The 21,962-nt window shown below is 45.0% G+C and overlaps 1 protein-coding gene and 1 non-coding gene across 2 annotated transcripts; both read left to right on the top strand.

Moving 5' to 3' along the window:
* Nucleotides 1-12,855: 12,855 nt before the first annotated feature.
* On the top strand, nucleotides 12,856-12,928 carry TRNAG-CCC. The gene has a single exon. It is a non-coding gene; the product is annotated as a tRNA-Gly (tRNA).
* A 638-nt stretch (nucleotides 12,929-13,566) lies between these two features.
* LOC102401004 (olfactory receptor 52K1-like) lies at nucleotides 13,567-14,571 on the top strand. The gene has a single exon (XM_006043375.4). The coding sequence runs from the start codon at nucleotides 13,567-13,569 to the stop codon at nucleotides 14,569-14,571; it is 1,005 nt and encodes a 334-aa protein (XP_006043437.4).
* The last annotated feature ends 7,391 nt before the right edge of the window (nucleotides 14,572-21,962 follow it).

The raw sequence follows: 21,962 nt of genomic DNA, 5'->3' as shown, positions 1-21,962 counted from the left end.
TGCCCATGTGTCCAACAGGGCCCTGTGGCCTCTGACCTTCTGGACCACCAACCCCAGGTGGCCCCTTACCTGCCCTCACACACACCACACACACAGGCGCCATATCAGGCCACTTGCCAGATTTCCCACTGCCATAGCCCACGGTCTTAGGGTCTGCAGCCTGGTGTCTTAGGACTGGGGTGTTTGGCACAAAGGACCCTCAGAGTGGAGAGTTCCTACTATTTCCTTAGGTATATGAGGCCCATAGTGTGTAGGTCCTGGCCAGGTGGACCCAGCACACAGGCCTCCAGGCTGTCAGGCTAGTGGATTCTCAGTAAGGACTCCCTTCTCCTACAAATCAAACAGCAGAGCAAGTACTGAGATTCAGGCATGTTGTTGCTGCTGAGTCAGTCCCTAAGTTGTGTGCAACTCTTTGCAACCCCATGAACTGCAGCCCACCAGGCTCCTCGGTCCATGGGATTTCCCATGCAAGAATACTGAAGTGGGTTGCCATTTCCTTCTCCAGGGGATCTTCCCAACCCAGGGATCAAACTCATGTCTCCTGCATTACCAGGTGGATTCTTTACCAATGAGCCATCAGGGAAGCCCCAGAGATTCGGGCATGCATTTATTCAATCTGAGACCAGCCCTCATGGACTGACAGCCTATTGAGTACTCCCTTCCTATTTCCCTTTCCTGCAAGAGGTATGGGCTACCAGCAGCCTGGACCCAGGAAAGGTTTCTCATGGGGCTGGGGACCAGAACAAGACTTGACTTCAAGCCTCAACTCTGCCACTTACTAATGCTGAGCCTTCATCAATAGCAACCTCCCTGAGACTCAGATTCTTCATCTGTAAAACGGGTTTAATGATTACCTCCTGACGAGGAATTATTTTAAATGAGATACGACATGTAATACCCCAGATGCGGGGCCTGGCCAGGGCAGATATGAGTTGAATGAGCTCCTTTCCTTCAGCCCCCACCAGCAAGAAAGAACCTAGAGGAGGCTGAAGCCCTCCAGCCACAACTGATAACAGAAGCCAAAGAGCCCATGCTTAGACAAATCATCTCACCCTTCAGAATCAGACAGCTGGTGCCCTGTCCCCCTCAGGCCCAGGCATTCCTCCTCTGGGCTCAAAGATGGACCCACAGGCAGGTCTGCTGACAAGAGTGTGCCTGGTACAGGTAACCACCCTGGCTAGGACTGCCCCTACCCCTTTCTCTACCCCCACCCTGTGCTTCACGACTGCTATTCAAGCCCCTCTCTTTAGCCAAGGCAGGGTGGACCCCAGAGTACAGAGACCAGCCCACTTCCTGCAGAGGAGAAGACTTGAAAGCTGCTCCATTGGGAAAGGAAGGCCTCTGTCCTGGGCCAAGGCCCACTGTGAAAGGTTTCCCCAGCCCCTTCCCAAGAGGAAGAGCTAAGGCTGGACAGGCCAGGGGTCTTCCTGAAGGGACAGAGAGCCATCTTCAAGACTGGACACAGCCAGACTGGGGGCCATCAGGCCAAAAGAACAAGAGGAGGGAAACTGGTCTAGTCCTGGTCCTCATCCACCACATGTGAAGAGAAGAACCTACCCCAACATTCCCAGTACAAAAGGACCCTCCAGCTCCCCAGCAACCAGAGAGGGCTCAGGAGCCAGGAGGAGCCAAGGGACCGGCTCCAGGCCCTGTTCTGTTACCAAGCAGCTTCAAGACTGCTGGCTCCAAGCCTCAGCTCCTCTGGCTGTAAAGTGGTGCCCCCTGCCTCCCAGGTGTGATGGGGAAATCAAATCAATTGAGGAACATGAAAGAGGGTAGGTCTTATGTTAGGTGTCAGCTTACATCACAAAAGTAATAATAATAGATAATAGACAGGAGGAAACTTTTGGAGCCAATGATGTTTATGACATAGATTAAGATGATGGTGTCATGGGTATATATTATACAATCAACTCTTGAACAACACAGGGCTTAGAGACACACACCGTCTACACAGTTGAAAATCCACATAAAACTTAAGAGTCGGCCCTCTGTACCCATGAATTCAACCAACTGTGAAACACTGTTGTATTTACTATTGAAGAAAATCCACATATAAGCAGACCTGTGCAGTTCAAACCTGTGTGATCCATGGGTCAATTGTACTTATCTGCAGATTCATCTGGTTGAACACATTAAACATGTACAGCTTTTAGTATGTCAATCATACCTCAGTAAAGTGTTTTTTAAAAAGCTTTCCCAATTCTGAGAAATAAGAACAAAGCAGGAGGCATAATCCTCCCAGATTTCAGGAAATATTACAAAGCTACACTAATCAAAGCAGCACAGTAGTATTGGCACATCAGATGTATAGATCAATGAAGAGAATAGAGAGTATAGAAATAAAGCCACATACCTATGGTCAATTAATCTACAAAGGACATGAGAGTGTATCAATAAAATGAAGAAAAGACAATCTCTTCAGCAAGTGTTGTTGGGAAGGCTGGACAGCTACATCTAAATCAATGAAGTTAGAACACATCCTCTCACCATACACAAATAAAAATTCAAAACGGCTTAAAGCTTTAAAGATAAGACATGATACCATAAAACTCTAGAAGAGAACATAGGCAAAACATTCTATGACATAGATTATACCAATGTTTTCTTAGGTCAGTCTCCCAGGCAAGAGAAATAAAAACAAAAATAAATAAATGGGACCTAATCAAACTTACAAACTTCTGTACAGAAAAAGAAACCATAAACCAGACTAAAAGATGATCTTGAACTGGGAGAAAATATTTATGAATGATGCCACCAACAAGGGCTTAATTCCAAAATATACAAACAGCTCATACAACTCGACAACAAAAATACAGCCCAATTGAAAAATAATCAGAAAACCTAAAAAAACATCTCTCCAAAGGCACACAGACATTTCTCCAACAGGTACACAAAAAGATGTTCAATATCACTAATTATTAAAGAAATGCAAATCAAAACTACAATGAAGTACCAGCTCATACGGGTCAGAATGGTCATCACTTATAAGTCCACAAACAACAAATGCTGGAGAGGGTGTGGAGAAAGGAGAACCCTCCTACATTGTTATTGAGAATGTAAATTGGTGCAGCCATTACAGAAAAAGCTATGGAGGTTCTTCAAAAAACTAAAAATAGAGAGAGCTACCACGATCCAGCAATCCCACTCATGGGCATATCGCTGGAGAAAAACATCGCTCAAAAGGACATATGTAGCCAATGTTCAGGGAAGCACTGTTTACAGTAGCCGAGACATGGAAGCAGCCTCAATGCCCATTGACAGAGGAATGGATAAAGATGTGGTATGTATATACAATGGAATATTATTTAGCCATTAATTTAAAAGAATTAAATAATGCAATTTGCAGCAACATGGATCAACCTGGAGATTATCACATTATCATACTAAGTGAAGTAAGTCAGACACAGGGTTGATCCCTGATCCAGGAAGATCCTGAATGCCGCAGAGCAGCTAAGCCCCGAGCCACAACTTAGCCCACGTGCCTCAACTACTGAGCCCAGCTACCCTAGAGCCCATGCCCTGCAACAAGAGAAGCCACCGCAGTGAGAAGCCTGTGCACCACACTAGAGCGTAGCCCTCGCTTGCCACAACTAGAGAAAAGTCTGCACGGCCATGAAGACCCAGTACAGCCAAAAATAAACAAACAAATAAAAAATGTTTTAATAAAATGGATAGCCAATAAGGACGTGCCTATAGCACAGGGGAAAGCTGCTCAATATTCCATAATAACTGAAATGGGAAAAGAATTCAAAAAAGTTGTTATTGTTCAGCCGCTAAGTCGTGTCCAATTCTTTGCAGCCCCATGAACTGCAGCATTCCAGGCGTCCCTGTCCTTCACTATCTCCTGGAGTTTGCTCAAACTCATGACCTTTGAGTCAGTGAACAACAGTAGACACATGTATATGTATAACTGAATCACTTTGGTGCACACCTGAAATAATACAACATTGTTAATCAACTACGCTCCAGTATAAAACAGATTTCAATAAAATAAAATAAAATTTTTCAATTAGAAAATAAATGAATATATATATGTGTGTATGCATATCTCTGAATCACTTTATTGTAATCAGAAATGAGCACAACACTGTAAGTCAACTATACTTCAATAAAATAATTTTTTAAAAAAACTTTCTAGACTATAATCACTTGAAGCTTATTAGGAACATCAGAAGTTCAATCTAGGAGAGAAAAGGCCATGAGAGGTCACCCAGTCTAGCGCCCACCTTCCATGGGCTGGGAACCAAGCTCAAGGGCGCTGCTGGCACCTGTGTCAAATCTCAAGCTTCTGGACTTGCTTCTCTACGCTGCCTCCTTCTCCCATCGGTGCCCGCATGCCAAGGCCCCGGGCGCCCATGTGCTGGTGTTATGGTTGGGGTAGGGGAAAAAGACACAGGTTAGAAGTTTCGAGGAGCCCTGCACAGGGTGGGCGATGCAGCCTAGACAGACACCTCCCCAAGTATTCCATGTGCAGGATGCTCCCACCATTCAAAAGGAGCCCACTGGAGCCACCAGCAGGCTTTCACAGGCCAGGGTGATGGGGCTCCAAGTCTCATGGGAGAGGTATGGGGAACCCTGACCCCCCTCCACTAGAGGAGAAATCTGGAGAGGAGAGTTTAGGGCTGGGGTGCCATGGGGGCCCCCAAGAAGGTGGGAGGGAGGAGAGACAGTGGACACGTGCTGCAGAGTCCTGGGTGGGAGGTGGGAGGCTACTGGGGGTCCCAGGTCAGACTGGCCTTCACAATGGGACTCAGTGCAAGTCCCAGGCTTGTGACTCCTTACACTGCAGAAACTCAAAGCAACTAGGGCAAGAGCAGTCAGGGAGGGCTTCCTGCAGCAGGTGGACCTGAGGGCCTAGAGCAAGCCCAGACTAGATGGCAGCCCTAATGACGCTTAGGAAAGGAAGGGCAGGCCCAGCAGAGGGGTGGGCGACAAGGTGCAAGCAGTTTGTCCTTGCTGGAGGGCACTGGCCCCTCCAGGAGGGGTGAGGGTGAGTGCTTTGAAAGCCAACGAGGAAGCCTGGACTTTACCAGGCTGGCAGTCCCGAGTCTCCGCAGAGAACCTTGGCCAGGTGACAAGGCCAGGTCTGCTTTCTCGAATGACCCTTCTGGTAGCAGTGCTGGAGTGGGACTGGAGGAGATGGTGGAGCTAGGTCAAGCATGAAGCTTAGAGGAGACCTGTGAATAGGCTTCAGGAGTCAGAGCAGAGAGGAGACTGCGGGTGGAATTGCCCAGACTTGGGACGGAACAGATGAAGGGGAGTGAGGGAGCGGGACAAGCAGGGCAATGTCCTGTAACTGACCCGGGCTGTGAGGTGGACTTCCTGAGAAAGCAGATGGGGAGGAGGAACCGGCAGGGCACAGGAGGGTGGGGAGCAGTGGGGTCAGGGGAGGTCACGTTGTGCTGCCCCTGGTGTGGCATCCTGGTGACAATGCACAGGGCCCCGGAGGTGCCCCCGTTCCCTTGGACACACCCCCAACCTGTGCTCTGCAGACGCAACATCGCACCCTGTCACTCAATGTCCCCACAGGAGGGTGTCCCAGCCTGAGGGGGACCCCAAGCCTGCCCCAGAAAGTTCAGACCTAAGAGGGGGTGTGATGGGAGCTCCCCAGGTGAAAAGGACACTTGAGTGGTACCTCCTCAGCCTGTACTGCTCACCCTTCTCCCCCACCCCACCCCAGCTTGTCTTTTTTCTAAGCCAAGGCTGGAAGCTCATCTCCTCCAGGAAGCCTTTGTGGCTTAGCCCTGCTCCACACACAGGGCTGAGTTCTCACCTTTCTGAGTAGCTGCTCCAGACCAGAAAGGCTCCCTGAGGGCACCCTGACTCCCCGATCCTGGGTGTCACACACACCCCTCCCTTGCTACACCCCTCTGCACCCAGAGCCTGCCCAGGCCAAGGCCACCCTCAATGTTCCTCTCTCGTTCTTTTGAACCCCACATATGGAGGCTGTCATAGGTTGAATGGTGGCCCCCCAAAAGGCCTAAGCCCTAACCCTTGGAACCTATGAATGTGACATTACTTGGGAAAAGCGTCTTTGCAGATGTGATTGGATTAGGGATCTTCATATGAGATCATCCCAGATTATCCAGGTGGGCCCTGATCCAACGGCAAACATCCTTACCAAGGCAGAGCTGGGAGAACAAGCCGAAGAAACACCAGAAGCACGGCCCTGCCCACTCCTAAGCTTAAGACCTCTGCCCTCCAGAACCAGAGGGGACAGGCTTCTGCTGGTTTAAGGCAGTTTCCAGTTAGCAGCAGTTTGTATGGCAGCCCTCGAACACTAACACGAAGGCTCAAAAACAGCGAGCAAACAGCTCAGACAGGGCCATCCTGGCCACAGTGTGTGCTGGCCCAGCTCTGCGCCCTGCAGGAGCTGCCAGTCCTGAGGGAGACAGATTGCCTGGGCTCCTGCCTCAGGCCTGGGCCCTGCCCTTCAGGAGAGTCATGGACAAATGGGGGAGCCCAGTCAGGGGACAGGAGATCCCAAGTTGGGGAGGCACAGGAGGTCCACTCAGTAGTGTGAGGAGCCCCTCCTCTTGGCAAACCTCCTCCTTGGGCCTGGGGATGAGCAGGATTTAGAGGGCCCCCACTGCTCTGAGAGCCCCCCAGCCCTGACTGCCCCCCACCCTGTGGCCACCTCTGACTGCCCTGCTGCCAGCTCCACCCTACAGTGGTGAAACAAGCCCAGGTCGGGGGAGATGCTCCTGGGCTCCAGACCACACCTCCTTGATCGGCTCTGGCCCTCGCCCCCATGTCTGAGGCTTTGGGATCAACCATGCCCACCGTCATCACCATTGCCTCCTCCTCTCTGCCTCTGTGGCTGCTTCCAGACCTTCTAGATCTGGTTCAAATGTCCCCTCCTCCATGAAGCCTTCCCTGACTGGGCCAGAGCAGTGACCAGAGATGAGGTGAGGTGGAAAGAGCCATATCTGGGTCAGATGACCCAGCCCAGCATTGCCACAGGTCTGCTGAGTGAACTTGGATAGGTGCCCTCAAGTCTCTAACTCTACATGGTCCCCTTCTAAATGCCATGTAATCTCCTTACTTTAGCAGGCCCTCTTACAACCTCTTCCCCTGCTACCAGTTCCTACCTTTCTCCCAGAAACATCGTCTAAGTACCACCTATCCTTACACGTGTACACCCGTGGCGGATTCTTGTTGATGTATGGCAAAACCAATACAATACTGTAAAGTAATTAGCCTCCAATTAAAATAAATAAATTTAAATTTAAAAAAAATAAAAACATGCAACAGTTTAAAAAAATTAAATTATTTGCCAGCAAAAAAAAAAAAAAAAAGCCTACTATGAGCACATAATAGGTAATCAATACAAGTTGCACTTCGGACTCTTGACTCCCCATCGCTGACATGTAGAGCCTGCTTGCCGGACTGACCAGCATCCTGTATCCACTCCCTGACCTGCTTTGGCAGAGCCACCCTGGGGCAGGCTGCAGCCTGAGCTTGGGGTGTGAGGACAGAATTCCCCCTGTTTGTGGTGAGTTACACCTCTTAGCTCCAAAACAGGGACCATGGGTAGCCCAGATCAATAGGAAGGGCCTGGCCTGAATGTCAGGAGACCAGGCTCCAAGCTGGCCCCATGGAGGCCCTCAGACACCAGGGAGTAGTCAGAGGGTACTGCCCATTGGCTGAGCTGGAGCCTAGGCTCCCGGGGAGACAAGTAGGGGTACATAGAGTAGCACTGTGGGAGCCCCACTGCTTCTCTCCACTTCTGCCCGACTGTGCTGGGTGAGTATCACTTCTGGGGGCAGCCCAGGGAGGCTGTGGGGTCTTCACTGGAGGCTCTGACCAGGGAGAGGGTGGCAGGAGTGGAGACAAGCAGGGCTGACACAAGGAAGGAGGACAGCTGGGCCTCACACCCCTGGCTGTCATCGCCTGTCTCTGGACAATCACATGACTAGCCCCCGTCCACACCAATGTACCCCCTCCCCAACTCCAGGTCTTCTCAGAAGGAAATCCTTTTCTTTTTCTTATCCCCCCAGAAAAATCAGTTGTTTTCTTTTTAATTTATTAATCTATTTTGGGCTGCGTGGGGTCTTAGTTACAGCATGCGGGATCTTCATTGCGGCGTGCAGGTTTCCCTCTAGATATGGCATGTGGGCTCCAGAGCTCATGGGCTCTGTAGTTCTGGCCTGGGGGATCAGCAGTTGCAGTGCACGTGGGCTTATTTGCCCCACAGCATATCCCCCCCAGAGATCAAACCTGCATCTTCTGCATTGGAAGACAGATTCTTAACCACTGGACCGTCAGGGAAGTCCCCAAAGGGAACCTTTTTCTAAACCTAATCTGGAGACTTCCTTTTTGAAACTGAGTCTCAATAGTGGAAAATCAGCCGGAGTTTAATTCATCCTCTCATTTCTACTCTGCCATCTTCTTTTTTCTCATCATTTTCTTCTACAGGACTCTCACCAAGCCCAGGTGTCTCCCTTAACGTGTGGTGACTGTGAGAGGCACCTGGGCTTTGGCATTCTAATCCCACCCCCACCAATTCTGGGCTTGATGTCATTAGGCTATTTGCACCCCACAGTCCACCCCCCCCAAATTCCAACTCTCAGGTTAGATGGCCTCTCTTCTGGGGAGATTTCCCTGCCCCATAGGCTGAGTTAACCATCTCCCTGGGCTCCACAGCTCTCTGCTTCTCCCCCTATTGGACTCCAAGCTTCTTGGGCACTGAAACCACATCTGATACACCCATGAAGCCCCCGTGCCTAACAGGTGCCCGGCACATGGTGAACATCCCAAAATATGTTGAATGAAAAAAAAAAGAATGGCTTCATACATCTGTCAGTTGTATAAACTGCCTACTAGACACTGTGACTACTAAATGAGATGGAAACTGTATGTGAACACAAAACAGAAAACAGACCATGGTAGGGCCTGAAAAATGTGTTCGTTTTTCTTCTGCTCCTTCCTATCAAAGCAACCTCAAGAAGAAAACTGTCCCTCAGAGTTAACAGAGGACACAGCTGGGACCAAGGGGCTGACACTACACAAAGAGAGGTTTCAGGCCTGACGACTGGGTGAACCACCCACTCACAGACCCACGGCATGAGATACAGTAGGAAGCATCTGGATGAGCAGCTGTGCAGGCTGAGGGCGCGCGCATCAGGGAAGGAGGTGAACGATACACAAGATGAGCCCTACAGGCTTCTGCTGGGTGTGGCTGTGAATTCATGATTCTCAATGTGCGTTTAGGTCACAGAGGCCCAGAAAAGGGATGGGAGGAGGGGCCTATCTGCCCAGGACTGGATAGTTAGAGCTTGCTACCCCCAGGCACTGGGAGGTTGGCAGTTCCCATCTACCTTTTAAGTCCCTTGGATGCAAATAGAAAATCTTCCCTCTCTGATGGCCTTCATTTCTGAGGCTCTACTCCTCACCTTCTGCGTTTTGATGTTAATGAGGCAGTTGCCCAGCGGTGAGTGCAATCCGCAGTGAGAATAGGAGCCTCTGTTATGAGATTCAGTCTATGTGGAACCGTATCTCCAAAAGAGGGTATGTTCATGCATCCCAGTGTGTGTCACTGAGTATTTCAGTGAGTCTCTGTACTTGTTTTCACACACGCCCTAAAGGATGACAGTTCTTACTCCACAGTGTGATTTGAGATGAGCTACAAGAGCTTTGGAGATGGTGAAGGCCAGGGAAGCCTGGCATGCTGCAGTCCATGGGTTCGCAAAGAGTCGGACATGACTGAGTGACTGAATGACAACAACATGAGCTACATGAGTGTGAGTGAAAATATCACGGGTTTACATGTTCATTCTTTGGGTTAGGGTATTTAATCACCCTACTGAAATGCAAATCACCCTGTAGGAGTCTACGCTAATGAATTATAAATTCTTTGTGAAATGGGCAAGTCACCAGAAGAATGTAATTTTCCAAGTTTACTTAAAAAGAGATTAAAAACCTGAGTAGATTGATTGCCATGAAAGAAATCAGAACATGTTACTAAATAACTATCATCCAAAAAAGTCTATGCCCAAATTGCTTTATTCATGAGATTTTTCCCCCCCAAACTCAAGGAATGAATAATTGCTGTTATAAAAGCTATTCTAGAAATAGAATTTTAAAAAGAAACTGAATCAATTCATCATGAAGCTGGCATAACTATGATAACAAAACCTCATAAAGAGATAAGATAGTTCCAAAAAAAACCTATAGATCTATTCTAAATAAAATACTAGCAAATTAATTTCAGTAGTATTTAAAAATATAATCACTATGTATTTTATCTATTTGTCAATGGGTCAAATTTTAAAAGCATTGGGCCATTATTATTGATGCCAAAAAAGCATTTGAAAACATTAAATACAGACTCAATTTTTTTCATTATTAAAAACTAGCAGCAGGAAGATACTTCATTAACATGAAAATAATGCCTATCTCAAACCAACAAGCAACATCATATTTAACATAGAAACAGAAGCTTTAATAAAATTGAGGGAAAATAAATACACCTTTTCTTATCATTACTTTTTAACATTATTCTAGAAGTTCTGGTTTCTGAAATGAGATGTAAAACCAGAAATGAAAGTCCAATTACTATGTTTTTAAAAGAAAAAAATAATTCTCCCTTGTGTGTGTGTGTCCAGTTGTTCACTAGTGCCTGACTCTTCGTGACCCCATGGACTGTTGCCCACGAGGCTCCTCTGTCCCAGGCAATAATACTGGAGTGGGTTGCCATTTCTTCTCCAGAGGATCTTCCTGACCCAGAGATGGAACCCGCGTCTCTTCTGTCTCCAGAATTGGCAGGCCGATTCCTTACCACTAGCACCACCTGGGAAGCCCAATTCTCCCTTAAATACCCAATAAAATCAACTGAAATGTTTTTAACTAATAAGGGAATTTTTTAAGTAGCAGTATATAAGATAAATGGACAAAATCATTAAACTTCTATATAAGCTTGTTGCCAATTCAAAAAATACAATAGAAAATTATTATATTCTCAATGATAACAAATTGCAAAATACCTAGGATTTTAACAATAAAGTATGGGATACCCATTCATTATTCAACCAATACTTACTGTCTCCTATATGTCAGGTTTGGTATTAGGTTCCTGGAGTATAAATGTGAGTGAAGTGAACAGAATTCCTACCATCACAGACCTATACAAATAACAGAAAACTGCTGAGAGACATAAATCAAGACTTGAAGACTTAGAACACCATACTTGATACTAGATTGAAAGACTGAATAATGTCAAGATTATCAGTCCTCTGAAGATTAATTCGTAGGTTTAATGAAATTCCAATTTTTAAAATGCACAATGAGATTATTTTTAGAAATTGCAAAATGATTATAAAGGTTGGGAGAATGAAACGAGAATAACAAAAAAAATTAACAAAACTACTTGTACAGATAACTTTTATTAGAAATTAAAATAAATGATAAAGTTATAGTAATCAATAAAATACAGTACTCTCTTACAACTTAGTAATAAAAGACAACTAAATTAAAAATGGGCAAAGAATTTGAATAGACACTTCTTAAAAAATACAAATGGTCAATATGCACATGAAATGATGCTCAACACCGTCAACCCTCAGAAAAACACAAACCAGGGATTTTCCTTGGTCCAGTGATTAAGACTCTGTGCTTTAAAAGTAAGAGGGACTGGTTGGATCCCTGGTCAGGCAACTAAGGTCTCACATGCCACACCACAAAGCCAACAAAGAGTAAAAGAAAAACACAAATTAAACCACTAGGATAGCTAGAATAATAAAGAGAGATAATAAGTATTAGAGAGGATATGGAGAAAATGGAACGCTCATCCATTGTTGGTGTGAATTTACAATGGTGCAGCTGCCTTGGAAAACAATCTGGTAGTTCTTCAATTGTGGTGGTTCCACAATTCCACTCCTAGGTATTTCCAAGAGAAATGAAAACATATGTTTACACAAAAGCTTGTACATGAGTGTTGAGAGAGCTTTATTCATAATACCCCAAATGTGGAAACAGCCCAAATGTCTACCAGCTGATGAGTGGATCAATAAAATAAATGGCTATGTAATATAGCCATACTATGGAATATTATTCAACCATTAAAAAAGAATGACATACTGATACATGCTATAGCGTGGATGAATCTTAAAAACATTATACTAAATGAGAAAAAACAGCCATAAAAGAGCACATGATGTATGATTCCATTAATATCAGTTGTTCAAAGTAGGCACATTCACTGACTCAGAAAGTAGATTAGTGATTGGGTTACATAGGGCTGAGGGGGTTGGGGAAAAATAGGGGTACCAGGTTTCTATTTGGGGTGATGACAATGTTGATTGTGGTAATAGTTGCACAACTCTGTAAATTTACTAAAAACAATTGACGTGTACATGTCAATGTGTGTATGTGAATTATATCTCAATAGAGCTTTAGTTTTTAAATAGCATGGTACAATTTTTTTAATTAATAAATAAATTTTAAAAATAAAAAATAGCATGGCATTGGCATAAGAACAGACTATCACTACCTATAAAACAACCACTTCACATGTAAGAACTTAATCCAGGATAAAGATTGTGACACAAAGCAGTGTAGGAAATGACACAAGAACAATTATTTCGCTCCCTGGGAGAAAAATATCAAGTTAGATCATGACTTAATGTCACATAGCAAAGTGAATTTCATGTGTATCAAAACTTAATTTAAAAAATTAAGCCGTGCTTTAAAGAAGAACAAAATACAGTGTACTATCTTTTTGATCTTTGAATGAGAATCATTCTAATAAACCAAGAAAATAACTCACAAAGAGGTGTCTAGAGATTTAATTTTATAAATTTAAAACCCTTAGTCTTAATATCATAAATAAGATAAAAATACTAACAAGGGACTTCCCTGGTGGTCCAGTGGCTAAGACTCTACACTCCCAATGCAGTGGTCCCAGGTTCAATCCCTGGTCAGGGAACTAAATCCCACATGCTGCAACTAAAGACACCATGAGCAGCAACTAAGACCCAGCACAACCTAAATAAATAACCAAATAAATATTTTTAAAACAATACTAACAAGATTTGGAAAATCTGTTTCAATGGATAAAAGGGGAAACAATGGTTTTAATATTTAAACTGTTAAGAGAAACAATCCCTAGTAGTACATGGGCAAAAGATAGGAGTAGAAAATTCACATGTGGGAACAAAATCCCACATGCCACAACTAAAAGACAGCATGCAAGTTAAAATGAGATAGTATTTTCAACCATCAAAGTATTAATTTTTTTACTCAAGGCAATTTAGTACTAGCACCAATGACAAGACTGACAACTTTCTTGGAAATCTACTTGCACCTTCATAAATGTTCATATTATATGATACCAATAATTCTACATCTAAAATCTACCTTGAAGAATTTATTTGAAATGCAAAGATTTATCCACAGATGCATATCTCATTAAATAATGAGCTTTAGTCTGTCATTTTTTCTCTAGGGATATTGGAGATTCATGAAGATCAAAACCTAGGAAAGCTGGGGCAAGCCCTAGTGGGTGCAGAAACCAGGCCTCCTGCCTCTCTTTTCTCCCCAGAGCCATCCCACTCCCCAGGGAAGATGTCATTATGGACCAACGGCAGCTCCAACCTGTCCTATACCAGCTTCATCCTGCGGGGCTTCCCGGGGCTGAAGGAGTCCCGAGCCCTCCTGGCGCTGCCCTTCCTCAGCATCTACCTGGTGATCGTCTCTGCCAATGCCCTGGTCATCCACACGGTGGTGGCCCAGAGGAGCCTGCACCAGCCCATGTACCTGCTCATAGCTCTGCTCCTGGCTGTCAACATCTGTGCCGCCACCACCGTGGTGCCTGCCATGCTGCTCAGCTTCTCCTCCCGATTCAGCCACATCTCCCTAGCTCGCTGCCTGGTCCAGATGTTCTGCATCTACTTCCTCATTGTCTTTGACTGCAACATCCTCCTGGTTATGGCCCTGGACCGCTATGTCGCCATCTGCTACCCTCTCCGCTACCCAGAGATAGTGACAGGTCAATTGCTGGCTGGCCTGGTGGGGGCGGCAGCTGCCAGGAGCACTTGCATCGTTGCTCCAGTGGTGGCGCTGGCCTCCAGGGTGCGTTTCTGCCGCTCAGATGTGATCCACCACTTTGCCTGTGAGCACATGGCCCTGATGAAGCTCTCCTGTGGGGATATCTCCCTAAACAAGACTGTGGGGCTCACTGTCCGCATCTTCAACAGAGTCCTGGACATGCTGCTGCTAGGAGCCTCCTACTCCCGCATCATCCATGCAGCCTTTCGAATTTCATCAGGCAGAGCACGTTCAAAAGCCCTGAACACCTGTGGCTCCCACCTGCTGGTCATCTTCACCGTCTACACGTCCACCATGTCCTCATCCATCGTCTACCGCCTGGCCCGCACTGCCTCCCAGGATGTGCACAACCTGCTCAGTGCCTTCTACCTGCTGCTTCCATGTCTGCTCAATCCCCTCATCTACGGGGCCAGGACCAAGGAAATCAGGCAGCACCTGGCAACTGTCTTCCAATGGGCACAACACCAGGTCCCCAGTGAGAAGCTGCAGCCCCCATCCTCACATAGGGAGCTTCCTGCCTGACTCCCCATGACTTGTAGGCCCTAATCAATCTCACTATCATGTAGGTAAATGTGCAAGTGACCCATCCCTGCTGTATGTTGGCTTTGGCTGTCTACAGTCATCTTTGAGAATCTTCTAGGCATATTCTGAAAACTGGCTATTCATCCAGAGTTCCACAGTAACCAACTTCAAAATAAGCTTCTGTCACTGGTTTCTCAATTTTCTCCCCTTCTTTCTGCATGTAGTTTTCATTCGTTCATTCATTCATTCACCAGACATCTTGTACACATACATCATGTTAGCCACACACTTGAAAGAAAAAAATTGGTTTCTCCCCTGAAAGAGGCCCCAATCTAGCAGGCTGTAAAGGCATGTAATGGTCAATAATAGCTTTATGAACAAAATTCTGTGGAAACATATAGGAAGGGCAATCATTGACATGGAACACTTCACAGAGAAGGTGAATCTAGCTTGTGTTTGAAGGATAAGGTAAGGTGTTTGCTCGAGAGGAAGGAGATGGCAAGAAAAAAGGCACTCTAGGCCAGAGGAACAGCATGGTGAGCCACAGAGGCTCACCATGAGCATAGAAATCAGAACATAGAGATCAGAAACTCCACAGCAGCCCCCACAGAGGGAGCATGGGGGTCTGGTGGGAAGTGAGGGTGGGTTGGCAGGCAGATAAGTAGAGGCCAGATGATAAAAGGCCTTATCTGTCATGATAAGGAGTTTGAGTTTTTACTCCAGGCAGCCACTGAAGACTCTGAAGCAGGGAAGTGGCAAAACCACATTTGTGATTCACAATGGTCACTCTGCAGTCACAGTCGAGTGTGGATTAGAGGGAGACAAGCCTGGAGGCTGTGACACGGGAGACAATGGTAGCCTGGACCTGAGTAGAGACACAGGGATGAAGAGAGGTGGAGAGATGGAAGGGATTCCTAAAGGTTGAATCTGTGTGTGGGAATCAGGGAGGCAGGCGGAAAACAAGGACAGAATGGCCTCACCAAAGCCAAGGGAGAAGACTGTTTTAAGAAGGTTGGAGTGGTTGGCAGGTTTCAGTCCTCTAGTGGGTCAAGGAGAATGAGGATTTGACTCAATAATATTGTGGAAGTTGATGAGTATTTTAACAAGGGCAGTTCCCTTCCTCAGGTCCTGGGGATACTATGATGAGCATAATGTGGTTCTTGCTCTCATGGGCTTTACCTTTTAGAGGAGGCATAGGCATTAGTCAATTGATGTTAATGCCTCGGAATGGTGGGGACTGAAATGAACTGCCATGATTCTGAGTGCATCAAGACAGAAGGTTATGGAGGGGAATAGACAGCAGTAGGTAGAAGGGAAGGTGGTCAAGAGGATGTGGGTAAACTTTGCAGAGTAGGAAAAAAAAAAATGTGACACTGAGAGAGGAAAAGACCTGGGTTTGATTCTTGGCTTAGCCACTTACAGGGTGAGAGGACCATGGGACAATCTTGGAATTCTCTCTGAACTTGTTTCCTCATCTGCAAAATGGAGATAATAATATTACCTGCCTCATAGGGAGAGGAGAAGTAATTAAGAGAAAATTAAAGGATGATCCTTTAAAGGAGGGACATACGGGAACAAGAGCAAAGCAGAAAATTTGGGTCTTGAGAAAAGGAACCCTCTTCTCTGGATAGAGAGAGAAGGAGTAAAGATGTATACAGAAGTGCACAGCTGTGCTGTTTCTCTAGAAACACTTAGCAGTCTGGGAACAGCTTTCACCCAGCTCTCAGCAGGGTACATCAGGACAGGAGTACTGGAGAGAGAGCCATTGAGCTGCCTGCCATCCAACTTGTGAAGGGCAGGGGAGACAGGAGGATTCTGAACAATGGAAGAAAGATGACAGGCCTAGAGGTCATCATGAGATATAAAAGTAGGGACTGTTATGTTAAGGGGAAGGAATAAGGCAGTTTGAAAGAGAGCTACTAAAATAGAAGACTTCAGACGTGGTGCATTTATGGTTGATGATCTAGGGTATGATCACTTATTCGCAGCCTGGACTGGATAGAGAACATGTCACTGATGTTGAAGAATGCAAACAACACTTAAACAAAGATGCTGGATAGATCATTTTCATGAATGATCCATACCATAGTCCAGGAGAATGGCCAGGGTTGAGAAGGAAAGTTAGCCTGAGCCAATGTCCTCTATGAAAATGGGGAAAGGATTTTGAAGTTATGGATAACAATGATGAAGGAAGGGGATACAAAATTAGGAAAACAATCATTTTAAGCAACATTAGGGAACTACTTTTTTTAATTATGTCAAGATATGGTTACCCATATCATCAGCCTTGAAAAGACTGGGAGACAGGTGTTTCCCAGCACATAGCAAGAGGCCCCTGACAGAGCCTGATGCCCTCCAGAAAAGGCCAGTGAAAGACAGGCAGGTTGGAAAGAAGATGGAAGCCCCTAGGTAGCAAGAGTGAAAGGAGGCCTAACCTGCTCTCATCTTCGCCAGTCCAACCTATATCCCAAGTTTTCCACCAGTTCTGTTTCAGAGTAACAATGTGTCATGAGTATAGCAGCCATAAGGGGGTGGGGAGTGGCATATGTCTTCGTTTTTCTTAGGAAGAACTTGGAGTGGCGAACACATGATATGAATAGGCAAGCGTGTTGGTGTGTTCACAGTGTCCTTGAAAACAGGAGAGTACAGCAGCACAGAAGTCATCCTTCTCAAGCTTGAGTGTGCAAAGAAAGAAGCATAACGAGGGCAGCACCCGGGTTGGTGGGGGAGCTGTGGTCTTTCGACATAGACGAAGGAACTGAGCTCTTTATCCTGCAGGAGGAAATAGCCTCACCCTCAGGGCACTCTTGGTCTAAGGATATACCAGCTGCTAGCACCGTCCTGCTCCACCACTCTCCTTCTCTGCCAGAAACGTTCAAGCTTGCAAAGAAGCCCAATAAATGTATCTTGATTAAATTCAGTGACCTATCATAGCCCTACGGAAAATATAAGGGAAGCAGAGGGTCACAATTCTCCCTGGTCCAAGGAGGCTACTCCTTTCTGGGTCAGATACTGCTCTGTTCCATGACTGTCCAAACCTTCCAGTATGACCTCAAAATATGACAGAACATGTCCTAATCCTCTCCATCGAGTCCCTCAAGGCCTTTCCTTCATGTTCACTGCTAGCACCTCAAGACATTGTTCAACATGGCAAAGAACAAGGGTGTTAGAGTCCATGAGACGTCGTTTTGAAACCTAGCTGTGCCTGAAGGTTGAGCTGCTTAGTCAGCATGATGAACAAAGAACAAAAGCAGACATAAAAAGAAAATATTAGCACAGAAAGCCCTCTCTGAGCTCTGCTTGCAGCTTCACTCTTCTAAAGGCAAGAGGAAGGTTTCACAGAATTAGAAGACATATACCAAAGCAGTCCCTGGTGGCTCAGATGGTAAAGCATCTGCCTACAATGCGGGAGACCTGGGTTTGATCCCTGGGTTGGGAAGATCCCCTGGAGAAGGAAATTGCAACCCACCCCAGTATTCTTGCCTGGAAAATCCCATGGACTGAGGAGCCTGGTAGGCTACAGTCCGTGGGGTCACAGAGTCGGACACGACTGAGCAACTTCACTTTCACTTTCTTTCACCAAAGCAGTCCCTTGGCATTTTATCTCTCTCTCAGTTCCATCTTTACGGTATCAAATTGCCTAACATCTTCCTGTGTGTTCGTCACTCAGTTATGTCCGACTCCTTGTGACTTCATGGACTGTAGCCTGCCAGGCTCCTCTGTCCATGGAATTCTCCAGGCAAGAATACATTGGAAGGACTGATGCTGAAGCTGAAGTTCCAATACTTTGGCCACCTGAGGTGAAGAGCCGACTTATTGGAAAAGACCCTGGTGCTGGGAAAGATTGAAGGCAGGATGAGAAGAGGGTGACAGAGGATGAGATGGTTGGATGGCATCACTGACTCAATGGACATGAGTTTGAGCAAATTTCAGGAAATAGTGAAGAACAGGGAAGCTTGGCATGCTTCAATCTATCAGGTCTCAAAGAGTCGGACACAACTTAGCGACTCTCCATGGGATTTCCCAGGCAAGAATACTAGAGCAGGTTGCCATTTCCTACATTACACTTAATTATTTTTTGGAAACATTTAAAAAAAGGTACATCTAAATGTTAAAAATCCAAACCATAAAGTTTTATAAGATAAAGAAATATATCATCACAACATTGGAGTAATGGAAGTCTTTCTAAGTAGGACACAAGTACTAACTTTTTATAAAAGAACGAAAAAAGTGATACAAACTTGACTACATAAAGGAAAGAAGTGATAAATTTGACTACATTAAAATTTAGAATTTTGGATAATCAAAAGCAGAGCTGCCACTGTTATGTAATACATTATACAGGTGGTCCACACAAAGACATCTGACAGAAGCAAGTGAAAGTTGAAATTCAGCCCACATTACACTTACCAAGCCATCAGAAAGGAGCATTTTTATAAATTGTACAAAGGTATCCAATGTACTAGACACAGTCTCAATCAAAAGATGGATGCCATAAGCAAGTGAAAAAGCAAGCCACAGATATGGGGAAGATACTTATAATACTTTATCCAACAAAGAACTAGTATCCAGAAAATATAAAGAGTAACTACAAATCAGTAAGAAAAAGACAGATAATTTAGTTTATCAGAATGTAACATAGATAGATAAAAGACAGTCACTTCAGAAAATAAGCATATGAAAAGGTATTTGTCCACACTATTTCAGAATTCAAATGTTAGTCATTTATGATTTAAGGCAGAATGAAATGCCTCACGCTAGCGCATGAATTTAAAACAGAAACTAAATGTATATTGGTCTTCCCTCGTAGCTCAGTCCTTAACGAATTTGTTTGCAATGCTGGAATCTGCTTGCAATGCAGAAGACTGGGGTTCAGGTCCTGAGTCTGGAAGATCCCCTGGAGAAGGAAATGGCAACCCACTCCAGTATTCTTCCCTGGAAAATCCCATGGACAGAGGACCCTGGCGGGCTGCAGTCCATGGGGTGGCAAGAGTCGGACATGATTTAGTGACTAAACCACCACAAATGTACTTTACAGGGTTTTTTAAATGCAAAAAGCAACAATATTTCAGTTAAGGAAACTTGATTTCTTAAGCTAAATTAGAGTTCCCACAGAGATATTGTAAAAGGACAGTGATAATTTGGCTGAACGTGGCATGGTAGTTGTATATCATGTGCGTCATCATTTTCAAAGGCACTGAAGTCACACCTGGCTGCATTAGATTGGGAGCAAAATCATTGTTGTAGATTGAGAACTATTTCACATCCACAGCTAGACTTGGAATCTTCCACAGAAGAAGGATAAAAGTAAGCCATGTGTCCTATGTCCTAGAAAATGAAGTACCTCTACAGCCTCCATCTAAAAAACTAATCATTTGCTATTATATATTCCAACTATTTCCAGTGCATTTAGTTCGCTAGTAAAGTAATGCTCAAAATTCTCCAAGCCAGGCTTCAGCAATACATGAACCGTGAACTTCCAGATGTTCAAGCTGGTTTTAGAAAAGGCAGAGGAACCAGAGATCAAATTGCCAACATCTGCTGGATCATCAAAAAAGCAAGAGAGTTCCAGAAAAACATCTATTTCTGCTTTATTGACTATGCCAAAGCCTTTGACTGTGTGGATCACAATAAACTGGAAAATTCTGAAAGAGATGGGAGTACCAGACCCCCTGACCTGCCTCTTGAGAAACCTATATGCAGGTCAGGAAGCAACAGTTAGAACTTGACATGGAACAACAGACTGTTTCCAAATAGGAAAAGGAGTATGTCAAGACTGTATATTGTCACCCTGCTTATTTAACTTCTATGCAGAGTACATCATGAGAAACACTGGGCTGGAGGAAGCACAAGCTGGAATCAAGATTACCGGGAGAAATCTCAATAACCTCAGATATGCAGATGACGCCACCCTTATGGCAGAAATTGAAGAAGAACTAAAGAGTCTCTTGATGAAAGTGAAAGAGGAGAGTGAAAAAGTTGGCTTAAAGCTCAACATTCAGAAAACGAAGATCATGGCATCCAGTCCCATCACCTCATGGCAAATAGATGGGGAAACAGTGACTGACTTTATTTTTCTGGGCTCCAAAATCACTGCAGATGGTGACTGCAGCCATGAAATTAAAAGACACTTACTCCTTGGAAGGAAAGTTATGACCAACCTAGATAGCATATTAAAAAGCAGAAACATTACTTTGCCAACAAAGGTCCATCTAGTCAAGGCTATGGTTTTTCCAGTGGTCATAAATGGATGTGAGAGTTGGACCATTAAGAAAGCTGAGCACCAAAGAATTGATGCTTTTGAATTGTGGTGTTGGAGAAGACTCTTGAGAGTCCCTTGGACTGCAAGGAGATCCAACAAGTCCATCCTAAAGGAGATCAGTCCAGGGTGTTCATTGGAAGGACTGATGTTGAAGCTGAAACTCCAATACTTTGGCCACCTGATGCGAAGAGCTGACTCATTTGAAAAGACCCTGATGCTGGGAAAGATTGAGGGCAGGAAGAGAAGGGGACGACAGAGGATGAGATGGTTGGATGGCATCACTGACTCGATGGACATGGGTTTGTGTGGACTCCGGGAGTTGGTGATGGACAGGGAGGCCAGGCGTGCTGCGCAGTTCATGGGGTTGCAAAGAGTCGGTCACGACTGAGCGACTGAACTGAACTGAGTAAAATAAAAGATATTTATGCATACTCTTTGACCCAGGAAACCGCCTCAGGGACATGAGCATCAAAATACATATACAAAGCTTTTTATATTGGCCTTGACTTCCCCGGTGGGTCAGACGGTAAAGCATCTGTCTACAATCCGAGAGACCCGGGTTCGATCCCTGGGTTGGGAAGATCCCCTGGAGAGGGAAATGGCAATCCACTCCAGTACTATTGCCTGGAAAATCCCATGGACGGAGGAGCCTTGTAGGCTACAGTCCATGGGGTCACAAAGAGTCGGACACAACTGAGCAACTTCACTTTCACTTTCAATTTATCCCTAATTAGGAAAAACCAGAAACAATATAATTGTCCCTCAGCGATGGAGTATGTAAATAGGTTATGGTACATTTATATACTGGATGCTAGCAATAAACTATAGTCACATACAACATTAATGAATTTTTCAAACAAATATTAATTTTTTCTTATTTTTCTAAATCTTTTTAGAACACAATGAACTGTATAAAGCCCAAAATATATACAAATGTATTGTGAGGTTTATAACTTATGCACAAATAAAGCAAATGACAACAATAACACAAACAGTGGAAGAGGGGCAGTGGAAGAATCTTGCTGCAAGGATCTCATACTCTTCATTGAAGTGGCACAATACTAATTAAAAGTAGGCTATGGTAAGTTAAAGATGTGTACTACAAAACCTAAGGCAAACTAAGAGGCAC

Source organism: Bubalus bubalis, chromosome 16 (genome assembly GCF_019923935.1).
Source record: "Bubalus bubalis isolate 160015118507 breed Murrah chromosome 16, NDDB_SH_1, whole genome shotgun sequence".
In the NCBI taxonomy this organism is placed as follows: domain Eukaryota; kingdom Metazoa; phylum Chordata; class Mammalia; order Artiodactyla; family Bovidae; genus Bubalus; species Bubalus bubalis.
This window is presented reverse-complemented; position numbering and strand designations above follow the sequence as displayed.

Coding starts and splice junctions, on each gene's coding strand:
- LOC102401004 (XM_006043375.4), top strand. CDS start 13,567: ATGTCATTATGGACCAACGGCAGCTCCAACCTGTCCTATACCAGCTTC.